A 19,831-nucleotide genomic window follows, 5' to 3' on the forward strand; every position below is an offset into this window, starting at 1 on the left:
CCTAGCTTTACAGCCAATCTAGTCAAGATCAATTCACCAGCTCACTGGTGGCAGGACAGCCCAGCAGATCCTACCAGCCAGTCCCTCCACAGTTAACTGGCTGTTTTACCCTCAGCACAGAATCAACCCTTGAGCTGAAGGCTCATGGAAGCCTCCACAGCAGTTGTGCTGCTCGATTCCGGAGGAAAACTGTCCCTTAAAGGACATTCTCTAATGTCACCTGTCAGCATGGACACCAGCATGTACCAGGTCTGTCTCCACTCCTGCTATAAATATCCTTAACTGGTGGGAGCAGAAGCAGATTACCCATGCTCACTGGAAAGTAAGCTTCTGATTGTTACTTGCAGGCTAAAAGTACACGCTGGACTTCTTAAAGAAACAGAAAATCTGCAGCAGTAGCAGGTCATAAATCACTGTTCAGATCTGCAAGATTTTCCTCTCAGCTGGAAAGCCACAAGGATGAAGGATTTGGTGCAGGCCTGAAAAATTGCAAGGGTAGGAACAAGTCGGGTTTACTGAAGAGCAAGTTTGATCCCAAATGCACTGAAGAAGTTAGAGGAGCTTAAAGGAAGTCTTGGGAAGAAATTTTTTAGGTGAAAACATGAGGCTCACTATAGCTTCCAAAGAGCAACATAAATGAGCATAACTAGTCATATAATGACAGTATCAGAAATTGCACTCAAGTACATTCCCCCCAATACAATGCATTGCACACAGTAAAAATTTGTAATAAAAATGCAAAACACAATCAGGCATGTTGAAAAATATTAACACAAAACAGACATAGGAATTCTATGGTAAAGATGCAAAACCGAATTCTAAAATATATGAACAAATTCAACTAAGAAGTTTTTTATACGTTTCTACATCCAAAAAAAAAACCAAATTGTAAGAAGCCCCCTATGGGAAGTCAAGGAAAGAATAAATAGGATTGAAGGGAGGAGGGAAAAGAGAAAAACAAGCTGGTGGCATCCCAATTTACAAGAAATATTTACATTCAGAATTCAAAAAGAACTCAACATTTCTATATATACACATTATGTACATATATATATATAAGTACAGCATAAAATCAGAAGGTGGGTTTTGGATTTCACCTCAAGTATGCAGAAAAAAAATTACTAGCTAGCTCGAGTTGCAGGTATCTATAGATGTGTTTCCTTCACTTATATGCCCTTAAAAGACACTGCCTTTGTACTAGACAACTGGCATCCAATGAGGACTTTTTACAAATGGCTTTTGCTCGCAGCTGTAGCCATGACATGGACTGCCTGCTGCATATTCCAGCAGCAAAGCGTGCACAGTGAGCGTGCGAGGTGTGGTGTTAGCCAAGGAGACTCCAGACATAGAGGAAGGATAGTCAACAAATGCCTACTGTCCCTGGGATGCCTGCACTAACCGAACATCTGTTAACTGCATACTGGTCTAACAGCGACTCTTATGTAGCACCATTCTTAGAAACTATCAAATATCATTCAGGTACATTTTTATTTTATTTTTTCAGGTACATTTTTAAAATGAGAGTATTTAGATAGGGACCTTCCTCTTAATATCTAATCAAGAAAAGGACCCAAGTGAAAAACACTTTTCCTCTGCTCCTACTTTCATAAACTGAAATGCATCAATCATTTCTAATCTATTGCTTTTCTTCCCCTCCTGCTAAACTGGAAAGTGGAGGGGACTGAGGAAAGGCTCCCATTATACAACGGTAAGTGTCTGGTACCCTTTCTCGTCACGCCTGTTAGAAGTTGCTCTAATAGCATCACATGGAGATTAGCAAATGAATGCTCCAGTGGCTACAGCCAGAAACTTATGCTTCTAGAATATTATATACCCCTGGAGCTTGGTAATCTAGAACTTTCACCATTACAGATGAAGCAGAATACAAGTAAAAGGTTTACTGTTGCAACTCAAAAAGGTTTCTGAAGTGCTAGTTGGATTGGAATAAATATATATATATACATACACACACCACTACATTGCTTTGGATGCAGGTTCTTGCTAACTTATATACAGATGCAAAGAAAAGATACTGAAGAGTGTATCGGCAATTTAGCAGCAAAAAGGGAAAATTGCTTAAGATATTTACTTTTTCATCAAGTGTGTTTAAAAATACCTTATTAATACTTTTAGGAATTCATATCGTTGATAAATATCTGGATTATCCCACTAAACTGCAGCTTGTGGTAGGGAGGGTGCTAAATTAGGGGAACACTACCCCCCCCCGCCAATACCATCTGAGCAGCTCTGGACTCGGAAAGTCAGTACAATCGGCACTGTAAACTCTGAAAACACTAACGTGACTTGTAATCAAAATCTTTGTGCTCAGAGCCATATTGCTAAAAAGGGAGAAAAGGCATTACAGAGGCCAAATGGACTCACATCGGGTTCAACAAGGTCCCTGGGTTCAGACGTGGCATTCAGATCCTGAAATACAAGGATCTGTTGTACAGAAGTTAGCTGTTGTTGAGACTTGATTTTTTGACAGAGGAGGACCTTGAATGCTGGGTTTTCCCATGTTGACCAACCTAAAACTTGCTGACTTGGGTAAGGGCACAGTGTTAAAGGTCATGTATTCACCTCCAGAGAGGAGGATGGGAAGCAGACTGCCAGCGCTCACATGCACACCACACCACGATAAGCATGTGCACGTGGCACCTCGGCTCCCCATCCATTTACACGGCTGCCTTTCTGAGGTCTACTTTGAGAGTTTTCAGAGGCCTTATTTCTGGACTTTTTTTTAAAAAAGCAAAACGAAGCTGTTCTACAAAGAACAGAACATACATATATCCCCCTTTGTAACAAGATAGCTATTCCAAGAGCAAACATTACATCATAAATTGTGAGGGTCAACTAACTGCATGCTAAAGAATCCTCACACTGAAGCTGCTTGGAAAAAACCATAACCTGCTAAAAAAGATACTCCCACACACAAAAAAGGGAAGTTGGGCCAAGCCTCCAAGAGGGAGTCTCTTTTCCCCAACTCTGCCATTTTGTCTCACTGGAGGTAACAGGCTTGTTATGCTTCCCCCTCCACAGCTCTATTTCACCTTAGGATGTTGATGGAAGCTGACTGGGCTCCTGATTTAAAAACAGAAGAACTAACTGGGAAGTTTTGGTGCAGGTGGACAATTCTGCTCTTGACTGCCAGCTGGGTCTAGTGGCCCTAACAAGGGACATTGGTTGATATTCATATGGATCACTGCCTGAGATATAAGGACTAGACTGAGGATAAAAGTTGCATCCAGTGGGCAAAATATGCCAAAGAATAGAAATTATTCTCAATTTGTTCCTTTAGGCGTCTAGAATAAATAATTCCAAAGAAAGAAAACTTATGGTAAATGTGACATAACCAAACTCAGGCTTGAAGAAACACAAGAGGGTGATAGCCCTAGCTTTCCCATCACTTAAGATATATCTCACCTAATTCTGCAATAAGTTTAGAAAGTTACAAAGGAGAACAGTTCAACTTGAGAAACTTTCAAAAGTACTATCATTCTACCCCTTCCTCAACACCATTTCAATTTTGAGGGGTAGGTTTTAAACCAAAATATAAGGCTACCTGGAATGTTGAGCAACACGCAAGTTCTGCAGCATCCCCATCACAGACTACTTTTGAAGGTGGTGAGGGCCTAAACAAGAGTCCACTTCTGCTTAGTATAATAACTTTTTATTTGACATCTACAAGATTGTGGTATCTTGCAGCTTTTGACCAGGTTTATACAATCTCAGTTTTTCAATAGTGCAACCTGTGCAAGCAAAAAAAAAAAGGAAAGGAAAAAAAAAGGAAACAAAAAGACCAATTGTCCCCTCACTTGTTTTTATAAACATCTATTATAGGCGAAACAAAACTTACCCATATTATAGATAAGTGTCTATTCACATTTGTACATTACCATTTTTAACAGCTTGAGATAAACTCTACAATGTCTTACAACACATTAAACAATATTCAAGTTACTGGGTAACAACAATAACAAGAAATAAACATACAGCAGAAGCCTCAAGTGTTTCCTCATTGTCTAGTTTACAACTCAAGTACGGTTTCCATTTTTAAGAGTGACAAAGCAAATTAAGATAACGAAGTAAAAAAAAAGGAAGATTGTTTGCAAGACGGAAGCCAATTTGTACTTCTTTCTAAAACTATCTTTAAGTTAAGAAAAATGTAATTTTAAGAAAAGCAGGCTTGTAGCCATTTTTGCAGCACACATTAGGAATACTATTAATACATTAAAATTAACTTTTAAGAGTTTTATCACCAAAAAATGTATGTACTCATTACCTTGACAAGAAACCTGGGGCAGGGAGAATGGGAGAAGGTGATTTCGCAGGGTTTGAAGCAATACCCAGGTATAAACACTATAAAAATGCAATAACCAATGCTGTACATCTACAAATGTTTCTCCCCGTTACTTGACTTCTGTGTTAATCTTGTTTACGCATGCTTTCAAAGACATGCACTGTCAGAACAAAAACTAGAAAAAGAACCTGAATGCATGATATGTAACCTTTCATTTCATGCTTTAATAAACCTATTGTTTTAATAAGTTGGAAAAAGAAACCAATATATATTTTCTCTATTTATAGACTCAAAACACATGCATCCGGGGATAAGTCCCACAGCAATGGCATGGATGTACTGCGTTAACCCTGAGCACTGTATAACATAAAAGTAAAGCCAGTTTGGGAAGTTCCAAGCATTTTTAAACCAATTATGGTTCGTAGCTTTTAACAAACTCACAAACAAACAGACTGACACACACGCGCACATACCCCTCTGCTCACCCAAAGTAAAAGCATACGGTAAGTACCATGGGAAAAGCACGAGGAAAGACATATGTACCACCATCGGCACTGCTGATTTTCAGTTTTGCTATCTATTCCAGGTTTGTCCTTATTCCCAAAAAAATTAACTAGAGAGAGAGCACAACTGAAAAAAAATTATAATTCTTTGGAAACTGTCCCTGATTTTTATGCAAATGATATGCTTCAACAGCATTTCATATACATCCATGTTGAAACCTGTCTGTTCTTATGCGTTGCTCAAATTGGCGATGCTCTGGGGGTGACGCTGCTGCCAGAGCTGTTTCTGCTGGACCGCAAGCTGTTGAGACTGGTCTGAAGTTGACAGGAGATTTATAAGAGGAGACACACAATTTGCAGGAATGATCAAACCTGCAATTAGAAAACAAGAATTTATAAAGGTTGCTTCCAGGAGAAACCACACTGTTTTACAGCTTCATAGCAAATTCCAAATGAAGTATAATATTAAGTTTAATGAATAAGACTCCATAAAAAAACTAAATGAACACCTAATAACTGAACTGGCCCCTTCAGAAGTAGCCCGATTCCTCAGCAGCATCACCCACAAATACCTGAGCACATGCATGTGCCTAGTGCAACACCATCTTCTTGCTGAAGCAACAGAAGGCCAAGTACAGTACCTTCCTATCTACTATCTTTGAAGCTCCACAAATGTATGCAAGCACCACCTTCTTTGGCATATACTAATGTACCAAAGAGACTACAAAATAGTGGCTGCAAATTCAAATGCGTACTGAAGCAGTAACTTCTAAGTGGCACAGTGTGGAAGTCAGCAAACTGGAGAGTATATATATCCTCTGTAAGGGAACTTTAACTCCTCCCATGTGGGAACAGGGGCTCAATGTTCCAAGCTTCTCTGTTATTGCTGCTGCTGTTGTTGTTTTGAAGAAGATAGAAATCCAGTCTTCTGATTTTTTTTAAATAAATTTATTTATTTTATTTATTTATTTTTGGCTGCGTTGGGTCTTTGTTGTTGCACACAAGGTTTCTCTAGTGGCGGCAAGCGGGGGCTACTCTTCATTGTGGTGCGTGGGCTTCTCACTACAGTGGCTTCTCTTGTTGCGGAGCGTGGGCTCTAGGCACATGGGCTTCAGTAGTTGCAGCATGCGGGCTCAGCAGTTGTGGCGCATGGGCTTGGTTGCTCCGCGGCATGTGGGATCTTTTCGGACCAGGGCTCGAACCTGTGTCCCCTGCATTGACAGGCAGATTCTTAACCACTGCGCCACCAGGGAAGCCCACAATCTTTTGATTTTTAAAAGTTGGCAACTAACTCAATTGAAATCTTGCAACCAAAAATACTTGAGGATCAAAAATATGTCCATGGACTGACTAGCCCACAGGCTACCAATGTGTAACCCAGGATACAGAGAAAGGTTGTTGCAAAAGAAACAAAGACAATGCGACAGGGAAAGTGCAATAACTGGGTGGATTTCCGTGAGGCCTGTCATTGAGGGAACAGTGGGAGCGGCTAGCCTGGTCTCCCTTGCTCCCTGCAGGACTCCAGTCCATCCCCTGTGCACAGTGGCTTTGACTTCCATAGTCTCAATGTGGCACAATGAACATAAAGACTTCAGAGAATCCTTAGTCTTCATACCAGGGAGCCTGCACAGATGTCGACAGTGAGGGAGGGGAGCAAGAGCACTGAGGGCAGCATAAAATCACAACCACATCAGGATTTCAGCCAGAGCCAACTACACCCATTCAAAAGCTTAACTACTGTTTATCCTTTTAAGAACATAATATAAAGCAAGCTCTACCCCACCACTGGAATAGACAGATGCTAAGATTCTAAGACGTTAGAAGCAAAATAAGAAAAACACAGGACCTGATTTTTCTTCTCAAGGCTCAAACCAAAAAAGAATTAAAACTCACCTACAATCCGCTGTCCATCCTCTGTTCTTAGCCGAACTATCTGCATTTTCACGTTTGTGCCACTGACAGATGCGAGAACACCCTCGACTTTTGTCCAGACACTCAGTACTGAGCCACATAATACATAGTATGTGCGGCAACGAAGACCTATTTCACAAACTAATCCCAAACTTGCTTTTTTGCAATTGCCACGCCTAGGATAGATAATAAGGAAAAAAATGTATATGTGCGTGCACACACGCGCACACGCACACGCGCACACACACACACACAAGGCCCACAAGGTCTACCCTAATTTAAATGGAAAACGGCCTACCGTCATTTACCTTTACTGATAAAGTTTGTAGACTGCAGTCCTTCTGACATTGGATTATCCTGTCCAACTTAAGGTATCACTACTGATTTTAAAATTAGTTATTTCTTGGGCCTGACTCCCTTATAAAAGGGCTGATTTATTGGTCTTGATATCCATTTAAGCATTTGTCATTTTAATATCCATTAGTTTACTGTATTAATGTCAGTTTATAAAATAATCCTGCCAGTTATTTCCATAGTATTAAACTACCAATATACAGTTCTAAATCAGGTAAGTGGAAAAGCCCTCAGCAAATAAACAAAAGCAAATTTATCTACCTACATGTGTCTAAATAAAAACCTAGCTAAAATTCATCTATATCCTGTATCCCTTTTCAAAAAGTGGGCCAGATACTCCATTTTCAATGCCCTGAAATGAACATAATGACTTGAGAACACCTCTGGCTAGCCTAGTAGTATGCAGGATCAGCTCCAGGGCTCAACAACAAAGTTTCTAGTGCTGTTAACTATTTGAGGTACCTCTGTGGTTTCCTAGAAGTTCCCTAGCCTTAAAAATAAAACTGATTTGGGACACCAATAAAACTTTGGAGGAAGGAAAAAATAAAGGAAGGGAAGGAAGGAGAGGAGAAGGAAAAAGTCTCAACCCTGAGAATGATAGTTAAGTCCATGCTGGCAGACAACATTTGGTTGGAAGTAACAAAGCATCAGTGGGGAGACCTAAAACAGTGCATGGTCCAGAGGCTTCCAACAAGTACCTCTGCTTAAAGAAACAACACCGAGCAACTGATAATCTGCTTGTGTACTTATAGGGACAGATAGCTAAAGAATGAAGGGGTGTTTAAATTAAATCTTGATCATACTTTGGAATATATGGTGAGAAAAATGAAAACTAACCAATAAGCATGAGTACAAGTATCTGCAGATGAATTATACTGATCTAACCAGTGGACCAGGGCATCGTCTGAGACTACCTGTGAAAATAAGACAAAAATTCCATTGAAAAGGTATTGTTTTAAACAAACTGGTTGCCTAATTTGGTCTCTAAAGCCAACTTAAAACCATCTTTATACAGAAAACATGGTCTTCACTACTGCTTGCATTTGAATTTTACCCATAAAGCTCTGCCATGAGGTTTTTCCCATGTAATGAATATTTCAAATAGTTAACCTAATTATAATTGTTTGCAAGTGAAAATGGCTAGGAATAATAGTAATATAAGGTAATACTAACAACAAAATAACATAGTAAAGTTAGGAAAAAGAGATATCACTGTTTTTCCAGAAATTATTGCAAAATATAAACACAGCAGTTCACAGTAAAACCAAGAGTTGGTGGGAAGGAATTTCAGTCTTGTACATCTTCCCTTTATTTAAAAAATTCTAATTTTTGTAGTTAGCACTATAGAAACTTCCTTTTCTGATAACATAAGCTGTTTCAAATAATCACCTTTAAGTTTCCTAACAGTTGATAACATTAAGACTGGGATATTAATTTAACAAGAGTTGATAAAACTTTTTCTGAAACAATTTTCCAGTAATCAAATAGGAAAAATTGACAATTTACATATAAACATAGTTGCAATATATTATTATAAAACAAGTATTTATACATAACATCATGTACAAATGGAAAAATACCTTCTTATATTTCTTTTTTAGATCAGCATAAATTTCTAATTTGAGCTGTTTCCCAGTATTTGGTCTATAAACTAAGAAAAGCTTCTTTTTAGGATTCACTTCTTTAACTAAGATGGCAGTTTTCTTGTTGTTTCTTATCTATTAAAAATAAATAAATAAATAGGTGAGAAAATATAAAGATTCAATACTGCACACTTTAAGACATGCTTGCTTTTTGCACCATCACATCACGATCAAAGCCAAATGAGTTTGTAAATACAAAACTGTGTGAAAGGAATAACACCTGCTGTGTAACCGACTTGAACAAGGTCTCACCAAAGTGAAGGCTAATGGACCTTATCTCTGAGGCAAGACAATCTTTAGAAAATTGTGTTGAGTAATAAGATTTAAAGCACGATGTCCAGTGGAGACAATTTTGCTTCCTCTAGTCCAGGAAACTGGACTCGCAGCCTCAACAGGGTCAGAGGTATGTGAGGTAAGAATCTAGGTAGTGGGCAGGAAGGGTCTTCACAGGAAATAATTTTACCTCTACTGTATGTTACGCTCCTTCAAGTTACAATGAAATATATAACCTTCAAGATAATGCCTTTTGATCACCCACAGTCCTCTGAATTCATCTACTCCATCAGTGCTACAACCTATTCCTATGGTTGTGTGACGGTAAAATATCACATGAAATATCACAAATTCATCTGTAAACAGTAACACTGTAACAGGAGAAAGCCAAACGCTGAACAAATAATACATAAATATGATGCAGAAGTGGAAGAAAACAATGCATTAGACAAACGATGGAACTTGTTTTATTTTAAAAATTTTTTAAAAGTTGGACTTTATGAGAGGAACCCTGAGATTTGTAAAAAGCCCCATTTAACGCAAGGAAAAATAAGATTGGGAAAATTAGTATTTCTTTTGAAGAATGGTGAACAATTTCAAAGCAACAGTCTCCGGAGCAAAACTGAAGGAAAAAGAAAAGTTTCAAAGGTATTTTCCCAGCTCCTCTACAAAATAAATCATTTGCTAAGCTACTACCTTTTTTAAATTTTATTTTTGCGGTACGTGGGCCTCTCACTGACGTGCCCTCTCCCGTTGCGGAGCACAGGCTCCGGACGTGCAGGCTCAGTGGCCATGGCTCACGGGTCCAGCTGCTCCGCAGCATGTGGGACCTTCCCGGACCGGGGCACGAACCCGTGTCCCCTGCATCGGCAGGCGGACTCTCAACCACTGCGCCACCAGGGAAGCCCTACTACCTTTTTATATTAAGATAATTCTTACGCTGATAAAAGGACCTAATACTTTACTTTTCTCTTCATTGATACTAAAGATCCTTCGTCTTTTACTTGTTCAAATGATTTGAAACATTGTTTATATAATTACTGCAAAGTCTATGAAACAAAAGTTAAGTGAAAAATACATATAAAATTTTGTATCAGCTGATGTGAAATTCTCTAGCTAACTATACTTTAAGGCAGTGTTTAAAGCACATAGCAGTGTGATCTATCTTGACAGTGTCAGGTTAATTCATTGTAACTATAAAATAAATCATCACACTACAGTGGAATTAAAAGTGATTCTGACATGGCTTTCCTAATGTCAACACATGGTAAACACACTGCAAGTTGAAACTGCTTGCTGCTGAGGCGGCTCAATGAAGGAGGCTACAGCTTCTTGGAAGGATGTCTCTTCCAAGGTCCTCACTCTTCACAACCAGCTGCCTGTGGCCGTGCAGCAGAGAGTAACAAAGGACAACGCTACCACATCTTTTCACTCAAGGGAAACTGGTGGGGATCAGCATTTTCATCAAAACCTACCAGTGCCTCAATTTGGCAATGATTTCAAGTGAAAAAAATATAACCAGGCTTCCCTGGTGGCGCAGTGGTTGAGGGTCCGCCTGCCGATGCAGGGGACACGGGTTCATGACCCGGTCCGGGAAGATCCCACATGCCGCGGAGCGGCTGCGCCCATAAGCCATGGCCACTGGGCCTGTGCGTCCAGAGCCTGTGCTCCGCAACGGGAGAGGCCACAGCGGTGGGAGGCCCACGTACCACAAAAATAAATAAATAAATAAAATAACCAATATCCTATAGGGACCAATCAAAATCCCATCCAAGGTCTCGAGAGAAATCTGAATAAAATCTAGTGAACTGTATCAGTATCTTGGTTGTGATATTATACTATAGGTTTGTAAAATGTTACCATTGGGAAAACTGGTGTAAAAGGAATTTCTCTGTATTATTTCTTATAACCTCATGAGAATCTACAATAATCTCAATAAGATTTTCAAACACACATACACACACATACATGCACAACTAGGAGCCAGATCCAGTTTGAGAGCTTTGCTATTGAATCAGAGACCAGTAAACCAGGTTTATGGACCAAATGGCTTGAGGCTCCTAAGCTTAAGAATAGTTTAAGGAAGGAACGGAGAAAGTTTCTTAGGAAGGAAAAAAATCCATGCTGTTGAACCTAGGGTCAGGACAGGAATAAAGACCCAGACGTAGAGAATAGACTTGAGGACACAGGGATGGGATACGGTAAGCCAGGACCAAGTGAGAGAGTAGCACTGACATATATACATTACCAAATGTAAAATACATAGCTAGTGGGAAGCAGCTGCATAGCACAGGGAGATCAGCTCGGTGCTTTGTGAGCACCTAGAGGGGTGGGATAGGGAGGGTGGGAGGGAGGCACAAGAGGGAGGGGATGTGGGGATATACGTATACATATAGCTGATTCATCTTGTTATACAGCAGAAACTAACACAACATTGTAAAGCAATGTTGTAAAGCATTGTATACTCCAATAAAGATGTTTAAAAAAAAAAAAAAGGAGAAGGCAGCAACTTAAACTCAGCCAAATCTGCTTGTTATCTTTCCCCTCAATCCTGATATGTCCTTTTACTTGTTCAGTTTTACCCATCCCACCCTAGCTAGAAACCTCAAGATAATACTAGAAGCCAAGAACAAAGCTGGGGGGAAAATCATTTTTCAGACTTTTAAGAACTAAACTTTTTCTCCTCCAGGATCTTCAAAAGAGTTTATCCTCTCATTCACACATAGAAAGAAGTAAGTGATCTTAAGATCCAGTGATGCCATTTCTCTGAATCTACTCTAGAGATACACTCACACAGGTACATAAAGAAGCATGTCCTTTGTAAGAGAAAAAATGGAAACAACCTAAAAGTCAATTAATACGACACAGGCTAAATAAACCATGGTATATTCATAACACAGAATACCATGCAACAGCCACAATGAATGAAGTAGTCCTATAAGTATCAATACAGAAAGCACTCCAAGACTGATTGTTTAGTGAGAAAGGCAATTTAAAGAATGATCGATACTGTATCATAGAATTGGTGTAAAAAAAATAACCAACAACAAATCAACCATCTAAAACAGTAAATTGTTTCCTATGGCTATAATACATATGCATTAAATGCACAGAAAATGGTCTGGGAGAATAGACACAAAACTGGTAACGGTGGCTACCTCTGGGAAGGTGGGAAGGGACCGTGGCTGGGAATGATGGTCAAAAAATTTAGTGCTATCTGTATTTAAATTTTTTCGCAAGTGTAATAATGCATTCATGGGTACATAATTCAATTAAAGAATTTAAGAAAAAAGAATCCACAAAGAATAGTCAGCAGAGACCACATATTCTCTGCAAAACCTAAAATACTACCTGACCCCTGACATAAAAAATTTAGGGATTCCTGCTCTAGAGAGCTTATTTATGGTTTCACTCTGCCTGTGGCATCATCATATTTGGTCTCCTTTACGCAGTTCTTGAACCAGGTCTTCATTTACAGTTGGTCACTCCATAAAGGGCTTGGCCAAAAAGTTCGTTCGGGTTTTTGGTACCATCTTACTGAAAAACCCCAACGAACTTTTGGCCAACCCAATATTTGCAAATAAAAAGTAAAATGTGCTACACACATACAAAGCAATATTAGTCACAAAAAGAAAGGAAGTTATGACACATTCTACAACATGGACGAACCTTGAAAACATTATGCCGAGTGAAAGAAGCCAGACACAACTGTCACATACTGCACGATTCCACTTATATGAGGTACCAAGATACGCAAACTCATAGACAAAAAATAGATCAAAGGTTATCAGGCCAGGGGAAAGCTACTGTTTAATGGTGATGTTGGCACAACATTGTGAATATAATTAATGACACTAAATCATACACTTTAAAATGGATAAAATGGCAAACTTTGTTATATATTTTACCATAATTTTAAAAAGTTAACAAAATGTAGAGAACTTCCCTGGTGGCGCAGTGGTTAAGAATCTGCCTGCCAATGCAGGGACACAGGTTCAAGCCCTGGTCTGGGAAGATCCCACATGCCGCAGAGCAACTAAGCCCGTGCGCCACAACTACTGAGCCTGCACTCTAGAGCCCGTGAGCCACAACTACTGAAGCCTACATGCTGCAACTACTGAAGCCCACGCGCCTAGCGCCCGTGCTCTGCAACAAGAGAAGCCACCGCAATGAGAAGCCCGCGCACCGCAACAAAGAGTAGCCCCTGCTCGCCTCAACTAAAGAAAGCCCACGCCCAGCAATGAAGCCCCAATGCAGCCCAAAATAAAAATAATTAAAAAAAATTTTTTTTGACAGCAACTCTATCTCAAAAGAATAAGTAGCAGCATCTTTAAGATATCCAAGAAAAGAAAACGTGAACTAAAGATTTCATGTCTGGGCTTCCCTGGTGGCGCAGTGGTTGGGAGTCCGCCTGCCGATGCAGGGGACACAGGTTCGTGCCCCGGTCCAGGAAGATCCCACATGCCGCAGAGCGGCTAGGCCCGTGAGCCATGGCCCCTGAGCCTGTGCGTCCGGAACCTGTGCTCCGCAACGGGAGAGGCCACAACAGTGAGAGACCCGCGTACCAAAAAAAAAAAAAAGAAGTGTATACTATATAAATGCCATATGTTGACGTGCAGAAACAGTATAACTATTTTTTTAAATAGCATAAAGTAAGCTTATGCAAAAAAAGTTATTACAACAAAAATATTTTCAAAATACTGGGGCATAGTATCCATGATATTTTATCATCCTGTGTGCCCTGAAGAACAGGGATTATTAGTGTGGAAGAAAGAAGACCAAAATTTCAGAGAAAGGTCTTCCCTGGTGGCGCAGTGGTTAAGAATCCATCTGCCAATGCAGAGGACGCAGGTTCAGCCCTGGTCTGGAAAGATCCCACATGCGGCGGAGCAATTAAGCCCGTCTGCCACAACTACTGAGCCTGTGCTCTAGAGCCCGCGTGCCACAACTACTGAGACCACGTGCCACAACTACTGAAGCCCACGCACCTAGAGCTCATGCCTCTCAACAAGAGAAGCCACCACAACGAGAAGCCCGCGCACCACAGAGTAGGCCCCAGTCGCTGTAACTAAAGAAAGCCCGCGCACAGCAATGAAGACCTAACACAGCCAAAAATAAAATAAATTAAAAAAAAAAATCAGAGAAGAGATAAGATTAAAATTCCACATTTTTTGTTTGTTTGTTTTTTGTGGTACGTGGGCCTCTCACTGTTGTGGCCTCTCCCGTTGCGGAGCACAGGCTCCAGAAGCACAGGCTCAGCGGCCATGGCTCACGGGCCCAGCCGCTCCACGGCATATGGGATCTTCCCGGACCGGGGCACGAACCCGTGTCCCCTGCATCAGCAGGCGGACTCTCAACCACTGCGCCACCAGGGAAGCCCCAAAATTCCATAGTTTTGATCAGGACAAATAAATATGCATTCATTTGTGTGTGTATATGTATATGTCTAAATGTAAACACGTACACACACGTGCACACACACACATACACACTCACACATCCTCTCTCCTTAGCTCTGTCCACAGGCAAATACTAAACCAATGAATGTAGTTACACTAATAACTGAAAACTGAATCTTGAAGACATAAAGCATTATTATGACTAAAGAAGGTCACTCACTATATTATGGAAAAAAAGGGTTCAATTTACTAATAATATGTAAACATTTTTTTTTTTGCCCACACCACGCAGTATGCAGGATCTTAATTCCCTGACCAGGGATCAAACCTGTGCCCCCTGCAGTGGAAGTGTGGAATAGTAACCACTGGACCACCAGGGAATTCCCCAATAAGTAATAATTTAAAACTAGCATTTAATAATACTCCTCAAAACGTATTAAATAAAAATATATCACAATTACAGTGATAAATTATCAAAACACAGAAAGCTAAATACAATTGGAAAATCAGCACAAAGCGAACAGGTAATTACAATGCTGGCAATGAAAACACATTACACATCTTAACAACTAACATTTAAGGGAAACAAGCCTTACTTGCAATGACAAATAAAAGCCATCATCTGGTCCTGTCAACTCAGCCCAAATCTTGGTAGCTTCCTCCCAGGACATTCCCCTCTCTACACTTATCTGTAAAAAAAATAATAATAAAATTTAAATTAAACTCACTTCGGAGAATGCTTACCAGAAAATGATATTATACTTGAATGTGCACGTTTTCTAAACTTACCGTGTATAATTCTACATGGCCAGAGGTTGAATATCCTGGAGTCAGAAACTTCTTAACATCACTTTTCCTCACTTTTTCATCTCCAGAACCAAGATCTTGAACAAGAAAAAGCAACATATAAGTATAAAAAAAATTTTTCATCAGTAATACATATGACAGGCTTCCCTGGTGGCGCAGTGGTTAAGAATCCGCCTGCCAATGCAGGGGACACGGGTTCGAGCCCTGGTCGGGGAAGATCCCACATGCCGCAGAGCAACTAGGCCCATGCGCCACAACTACTGAGCCTGTGCTCTAGAGCTCGCGTGCCACAACTACTGAAGCCCGTGCACCTAGAGCTCATGCTCTGCAACAAGAGAAGCCACGGCAACAAGAAGCCCAGGCACCACAACGAAGAGTATCTCCCGCTTACTGCAACTACAGAAACCCCATGTGCAGCAAAGAAAACCCAATGCAGCCAAAAATAAAATTAATTAATTAATTAAAAAGAAAGAAAAAAAGAATACATAAGATGTTTTAAAAATTTCCCAACTTACCTAAGATTCCCATATCGTATCTTCCATTTTTTTTGGCATTTTGAACAACTGCAGTAAGTGTGTCTGCAAAATACTGAAATAACGCATTCTGCTGATGCACCTCCATGCCCAAAATTCTATTTAAGAATTTTCCTATGTTGTTATAATCTGCAATGACAAGATTGTATGAAAGATTTAATGCATTCAAATGGCAATTTAAAAAATTTATTCATCTCAGCCTAGTAAGAGTCTCACTTTCTTCTCTAAGACTTCCCTCACAACTCCTGTACCGTTCCCAGAACAGGGCTATACTTCGACCGCTTCTACCTCTAGCAATTAGCACGACTATACTACATGCTCAAAAGATGTTTGCCAAATTGAATTTTTGCATCTTCAGCTTCGCTTACTGAAGGTATGAATATAATTTAGCACAACAGAATGTTAGTTTTCCAACATTAAGTCTTAACCCATAAAGTTTAAGTGCTGTTAAGTCAGTGAAGCTCAACTTTGGCTGCACAAGTAAGAATGCCCAGGAGCTTCTGGAAAATTACCGACGTCTGAGCTCCTGCCCTGGCTTCAGTACTTTTTTAAAAACTCAACAGCTGATCATATACGCAACCTGGTTTGAGAACTGCTGCTATGTAGAGAGAATAGAGATTTAATTTCTTGAATAACCATAGTTATTCATAGCAAAAACCACCCAGAATGCTCTGTGAGCACTCAGTAATGAGGGATTGAGACCTAGAGACTTGAAGCTTCCCCTTCAACTTGACGAAAGCATAAACAACAAAATGGGCTATAATGATACAGCAACAGTTATGAACATACATACAAAAGTCATACCATTACCTTTATCTAGAGTAAGAATTCCTGAACGATCTTCTACATTTATCAGGCCAACTCCTATCAGTCCTTGTCGAACATCTGTAATAAAACAAATTTATAAAAAACCTTATAGCCCAGGGCTTCCCTGGTGGCGCAGTGGTTAAGAATCCGCCTGCCAATGCAGGGGACACGGGTTAGAGCCCTGGTCCGGGAAGATCCCACATGCCGTGGAACAACTAGGGTCGTGCGCCACAACTACTGAGCCTGTGCTCTAGAGCCCGCGAACCACAACTACTGGAGCCCGCACGCCTAGAGCCCATGCTCCACAACAAGAGAAGCCACTGCACCACTGCAGTGAGAAACCCACTCGCCACAACTAGAGAAAGCCTGCAAACAGCAACGAAGACCCGATACAGCCAAAAATAAAAATAAATTAAAACAAACAAGAAATAAACCTTATAGCCCAAATAACTCAATGAGCTGTTAACTGACTAATCAAATTAGATCAAGTTCTAGCATATAAGACACAGTCTATGTATCTTCCATAGTTCCTATTAGCTGAATTAAATGGAACCCACAGCCCCTAAAGATCTTTAAAATCCTAGAATACTCAAACCTCACATTTTATTTTATTATTTCACTAAAATGTCGTATCTTTTCAACAACAACCCTTGGCAGTGGAGATCCTTGGCTACAAAGCTGTCACCCACAGAATCTAAACAACTTCGAACATACAGCAGGATACTGATTAAATAATTTATATAAGGAAATAATCATGCTTCCTTTCCAAATGTTACCTATCAGAACTGACAAGGCGATGCAGAAGATAAGCAACGTGTATAACTGTCAACATGTTCTGAATTACGTTACTAAGAGGACAGTTTATAAAACTTTTAAAAAGTATTTGTGTCCAGGATCTAACCCAGACTTACAGTAAAAAGGGTTTAAGAAAGAGAAAAGGATCAACAGGAAGCATAATTATATCCTATTTACACATTTATTTAATCAGCTAGACTGCTACATGCTCAAAATGTGTAGATTCTGCAGAAGATGACAACTCTGTAGCCAAAGAGCTCCAATGCAAAAAATCCTCATTTTGGGAATCCATCCTATGGGAGGAAATTCCTGAATAGAAGGATAGCTGCTATAATTCCAGCACTGTTTGTGATGCAAAAAAATGAAAGCCACTTGAACATCAACAAGGGAAAAACTGTTACATAAGCTAGATGTAGAATATTACACAACTGTTAAAATATGTGTTAGTACTATAGCTATTGATTTGTAAGGGATGCCTGTGATGTACCAAGTGAGAAAAGTACGTTGCAAGTAATATTAACATTTTTTTTTTAAAAAAGCTCTGTGTTTAGACAAATGGATAAAGGTGTGTTAAGGCTGCCCCTGTTCAGACTGTCAACATTTGTTAACCTCAGCAGGTGAGACTGGTAGGTAGCAGGTAGTTAAGGAGAGGGTATGGGCTCCTCATTATTCACTTTTAGATTGTTTTCATCACTTATAATGAATAAAAAACATGTAATTTTTTAGAATTAGAAATAAATTGGGGAGTTGTTTTTGACAATCCCTCCAATGACCAAACAAAAAGAAAATAAGAGGGAATGAAAGGGAAAGGGAGAAAAAGAACAGGGCCAAGACTTTATTGGTTTTTTGTTTTGTTAAATGCCATCAGTGATTATAAGCACCCCTGCCAGCTATGTCAATATGGACTGTTACCAACACTAAACATGGGTTCAATTGGAAAGGACTTCCTAGTAAAAAATGCTAACTCTATAAGGATAATGTTTCAAATACCTTACATCTGTTTATTTTCCAAAATATTTTCAGTTTGCTGAACTACTGAAATCACCCAGACTACTAATATTAATGGGGTAAAATCTATTCTTCAGATTTGCAAGATACATCTAAGAATTTCTATAGCACTACTTAGGACTTTTTTTTAAATATAAAAATTTCTAAATACACACAAATGTAAAGAGAATATTCTACGGACCACAGGTACCCAGCACCCAGTTTTAACAACAGTTAATACACGGCCAGTTTTATCTGTACCTCCACTAGCCCCCACAGATTATTTACCTAGGTACTTTAAATTTTAAAAGCTATTTGGCATAGTCATGTTCAAATTAATCTAACAAAACCATTTTTCCTCTAGTAATCTAGTATTAAACAACATGCAACGAACTCTATCAACAGTAAAAACACGTCACCTGAATGAAAATTTAATAAATCTACTGCTTATTATAAGACATCAATTTAGGTGTCTGTTAACTATCAATTTCTAAATTTCATACATTTTATGTCCAAAGAAAACTAAAAACAACAGCACATGTTAGAATGAGTTTTGTACCTTCTTGTCAGTACTCATTTTCCTTTGTTATGATTATTTTTAAAAGTTACCTTTAAAGAATTCTCCAGGATAGTCTGGAGGTGGTGATACCATAGGAGAATCTAGGTTTACAATGGATTTCATGACAATTTCTAAAGCATTTCTTCCATACTGCAATAAAAACCAAATAAATTTAACAAGTTTCAGCATTTGGATACTCTTCAACCACATGACCAAGTGAATGCTATAAAAACTATTATTGTACCAAAGAGTCAAAAATAGCAGGACTCAATTATTTTTATATATATTTTACACTGCCTAGTGCCTCATTCACACCTTTGTACACAGCAGGCATTCCATGAATAAACAACTTTCTTTACTTCTGGGAACTCACACTTCATTCGTCCACAAGTATTTATTATAATCTTATTTTCCAAAAGGAATGAGAAGATGATTATATTGCACAGTTGATCACCAAAGATCTAACTGCCACGTGTCTTATAGGACTAGCCATGACTTTATAGCAAAACCATAAGAGGAGACAGCTTTAAGTTTTAAACAGCAACCACTTTCCCTTTCTGTTCCTTACAGACACCATACACTGCAATCATTTTTCACAGATAGTGAAAGCTGAAATGTACCTTATTATCAAAGTTGAACCTACTCAGATCTCTGGATTCTGTTGCTCTTCTGTCTCCATGTGTAAGCGCACCCTATCCAAACATAAAATCTCCAATCAAGGCACAGAAGACAGGTTAACATATATCATCTTTTACACACATCTATATAACTCAAAAACTTACCAAACTCTCAAGTCTTTTAGCAACAATAGATGCAAATCTTTGTTCTCCTGCCAATTCAGAAATCAGAAAGACGTATTCCGGAGCAGTAACTTGGTTTGATCTATGAGTTCGTCCTGTAATGACAAAAAAAAAAAAAAAAAAAAAAAAAAATTCGCTGATTGTGCTCTCTAGATACTAA

At 39.3% G+C, this 19,831-nt stretch overlaps 1 protein-coding gene across 1 annotated transcript in view; it reads right to left on the bottom strand.

Moving 5' to 3' along the window:
• Window positions 1-3,654: 3,654 nt before the first annotated feature.
• The window catches only part of SBNO1 (strawberry notch homolog 1), a 42,263-nt gene continuing 26,086 nt past the window's right edge, over window positions 3,655-19,831 (bottom strand). Inside the window, exons 19-29 of the mRNA XM_060170535.1 lie at window positions 19,654-19,766; window positions 19,492-19,563; window positions 18,922-19,021; window positions 16,534-16,608; window positions 15,706-15,852; window positions 15,173-15,267; window positions 14,980-15,072; window positions 8,649-8,786; window positions 7,906-7,982; window positions 6,697-6,890; window positions 3,655-5,175 (exon numbers count right to left, since the gene is read on the bottom strand). Of these exons, the coding sequence (XP_060026518.1) occupies window positions 5,033-5,175; window positions 6,697-6,890; window positions 7,906-7,982; window positions 8,649-8,786; window positions 14,980-15,072; window positions 15,173-15,267; window positions 15,706-15,852; window positions 16,534-16,608; window positions 18,922-19,021; window positions 19,492-19,563; window positions 19,654-19,766 (1,247 nt within the window). The 3' untranslated portion in view covers window positions 3,655-5,032. The remainder of the gene's footprint in view (window positions 5,176-6,696; window positions 6,891-7,905; window positions 7,983-8,648; window positions 8,787-14,979; window positions 15,073-15,172; window positions 15,268-15,705; window positions 15,853-16,533; window positions 16,609-18,921; window positions 19,022-19,491; window positions 19,564-19,653; window positions 19,767-19,831) is intronic.

This window comes from Lagenorhynchus albirostris, chromosome 14 (assembly GCF_949774975.1).
Source record: "Lagenorhynchus albirostris chromosome 14, mLagAlb1.1, whole genome shotgun sequence".
NCBI classification, from domain to species: domain Eukaryota; kingdom Metazoa; phylum Chordata; class Mammalia; order Artiodactyla; family Delphinidae; genus Lagenorhynchus; species Lagenorhynchus albirostris.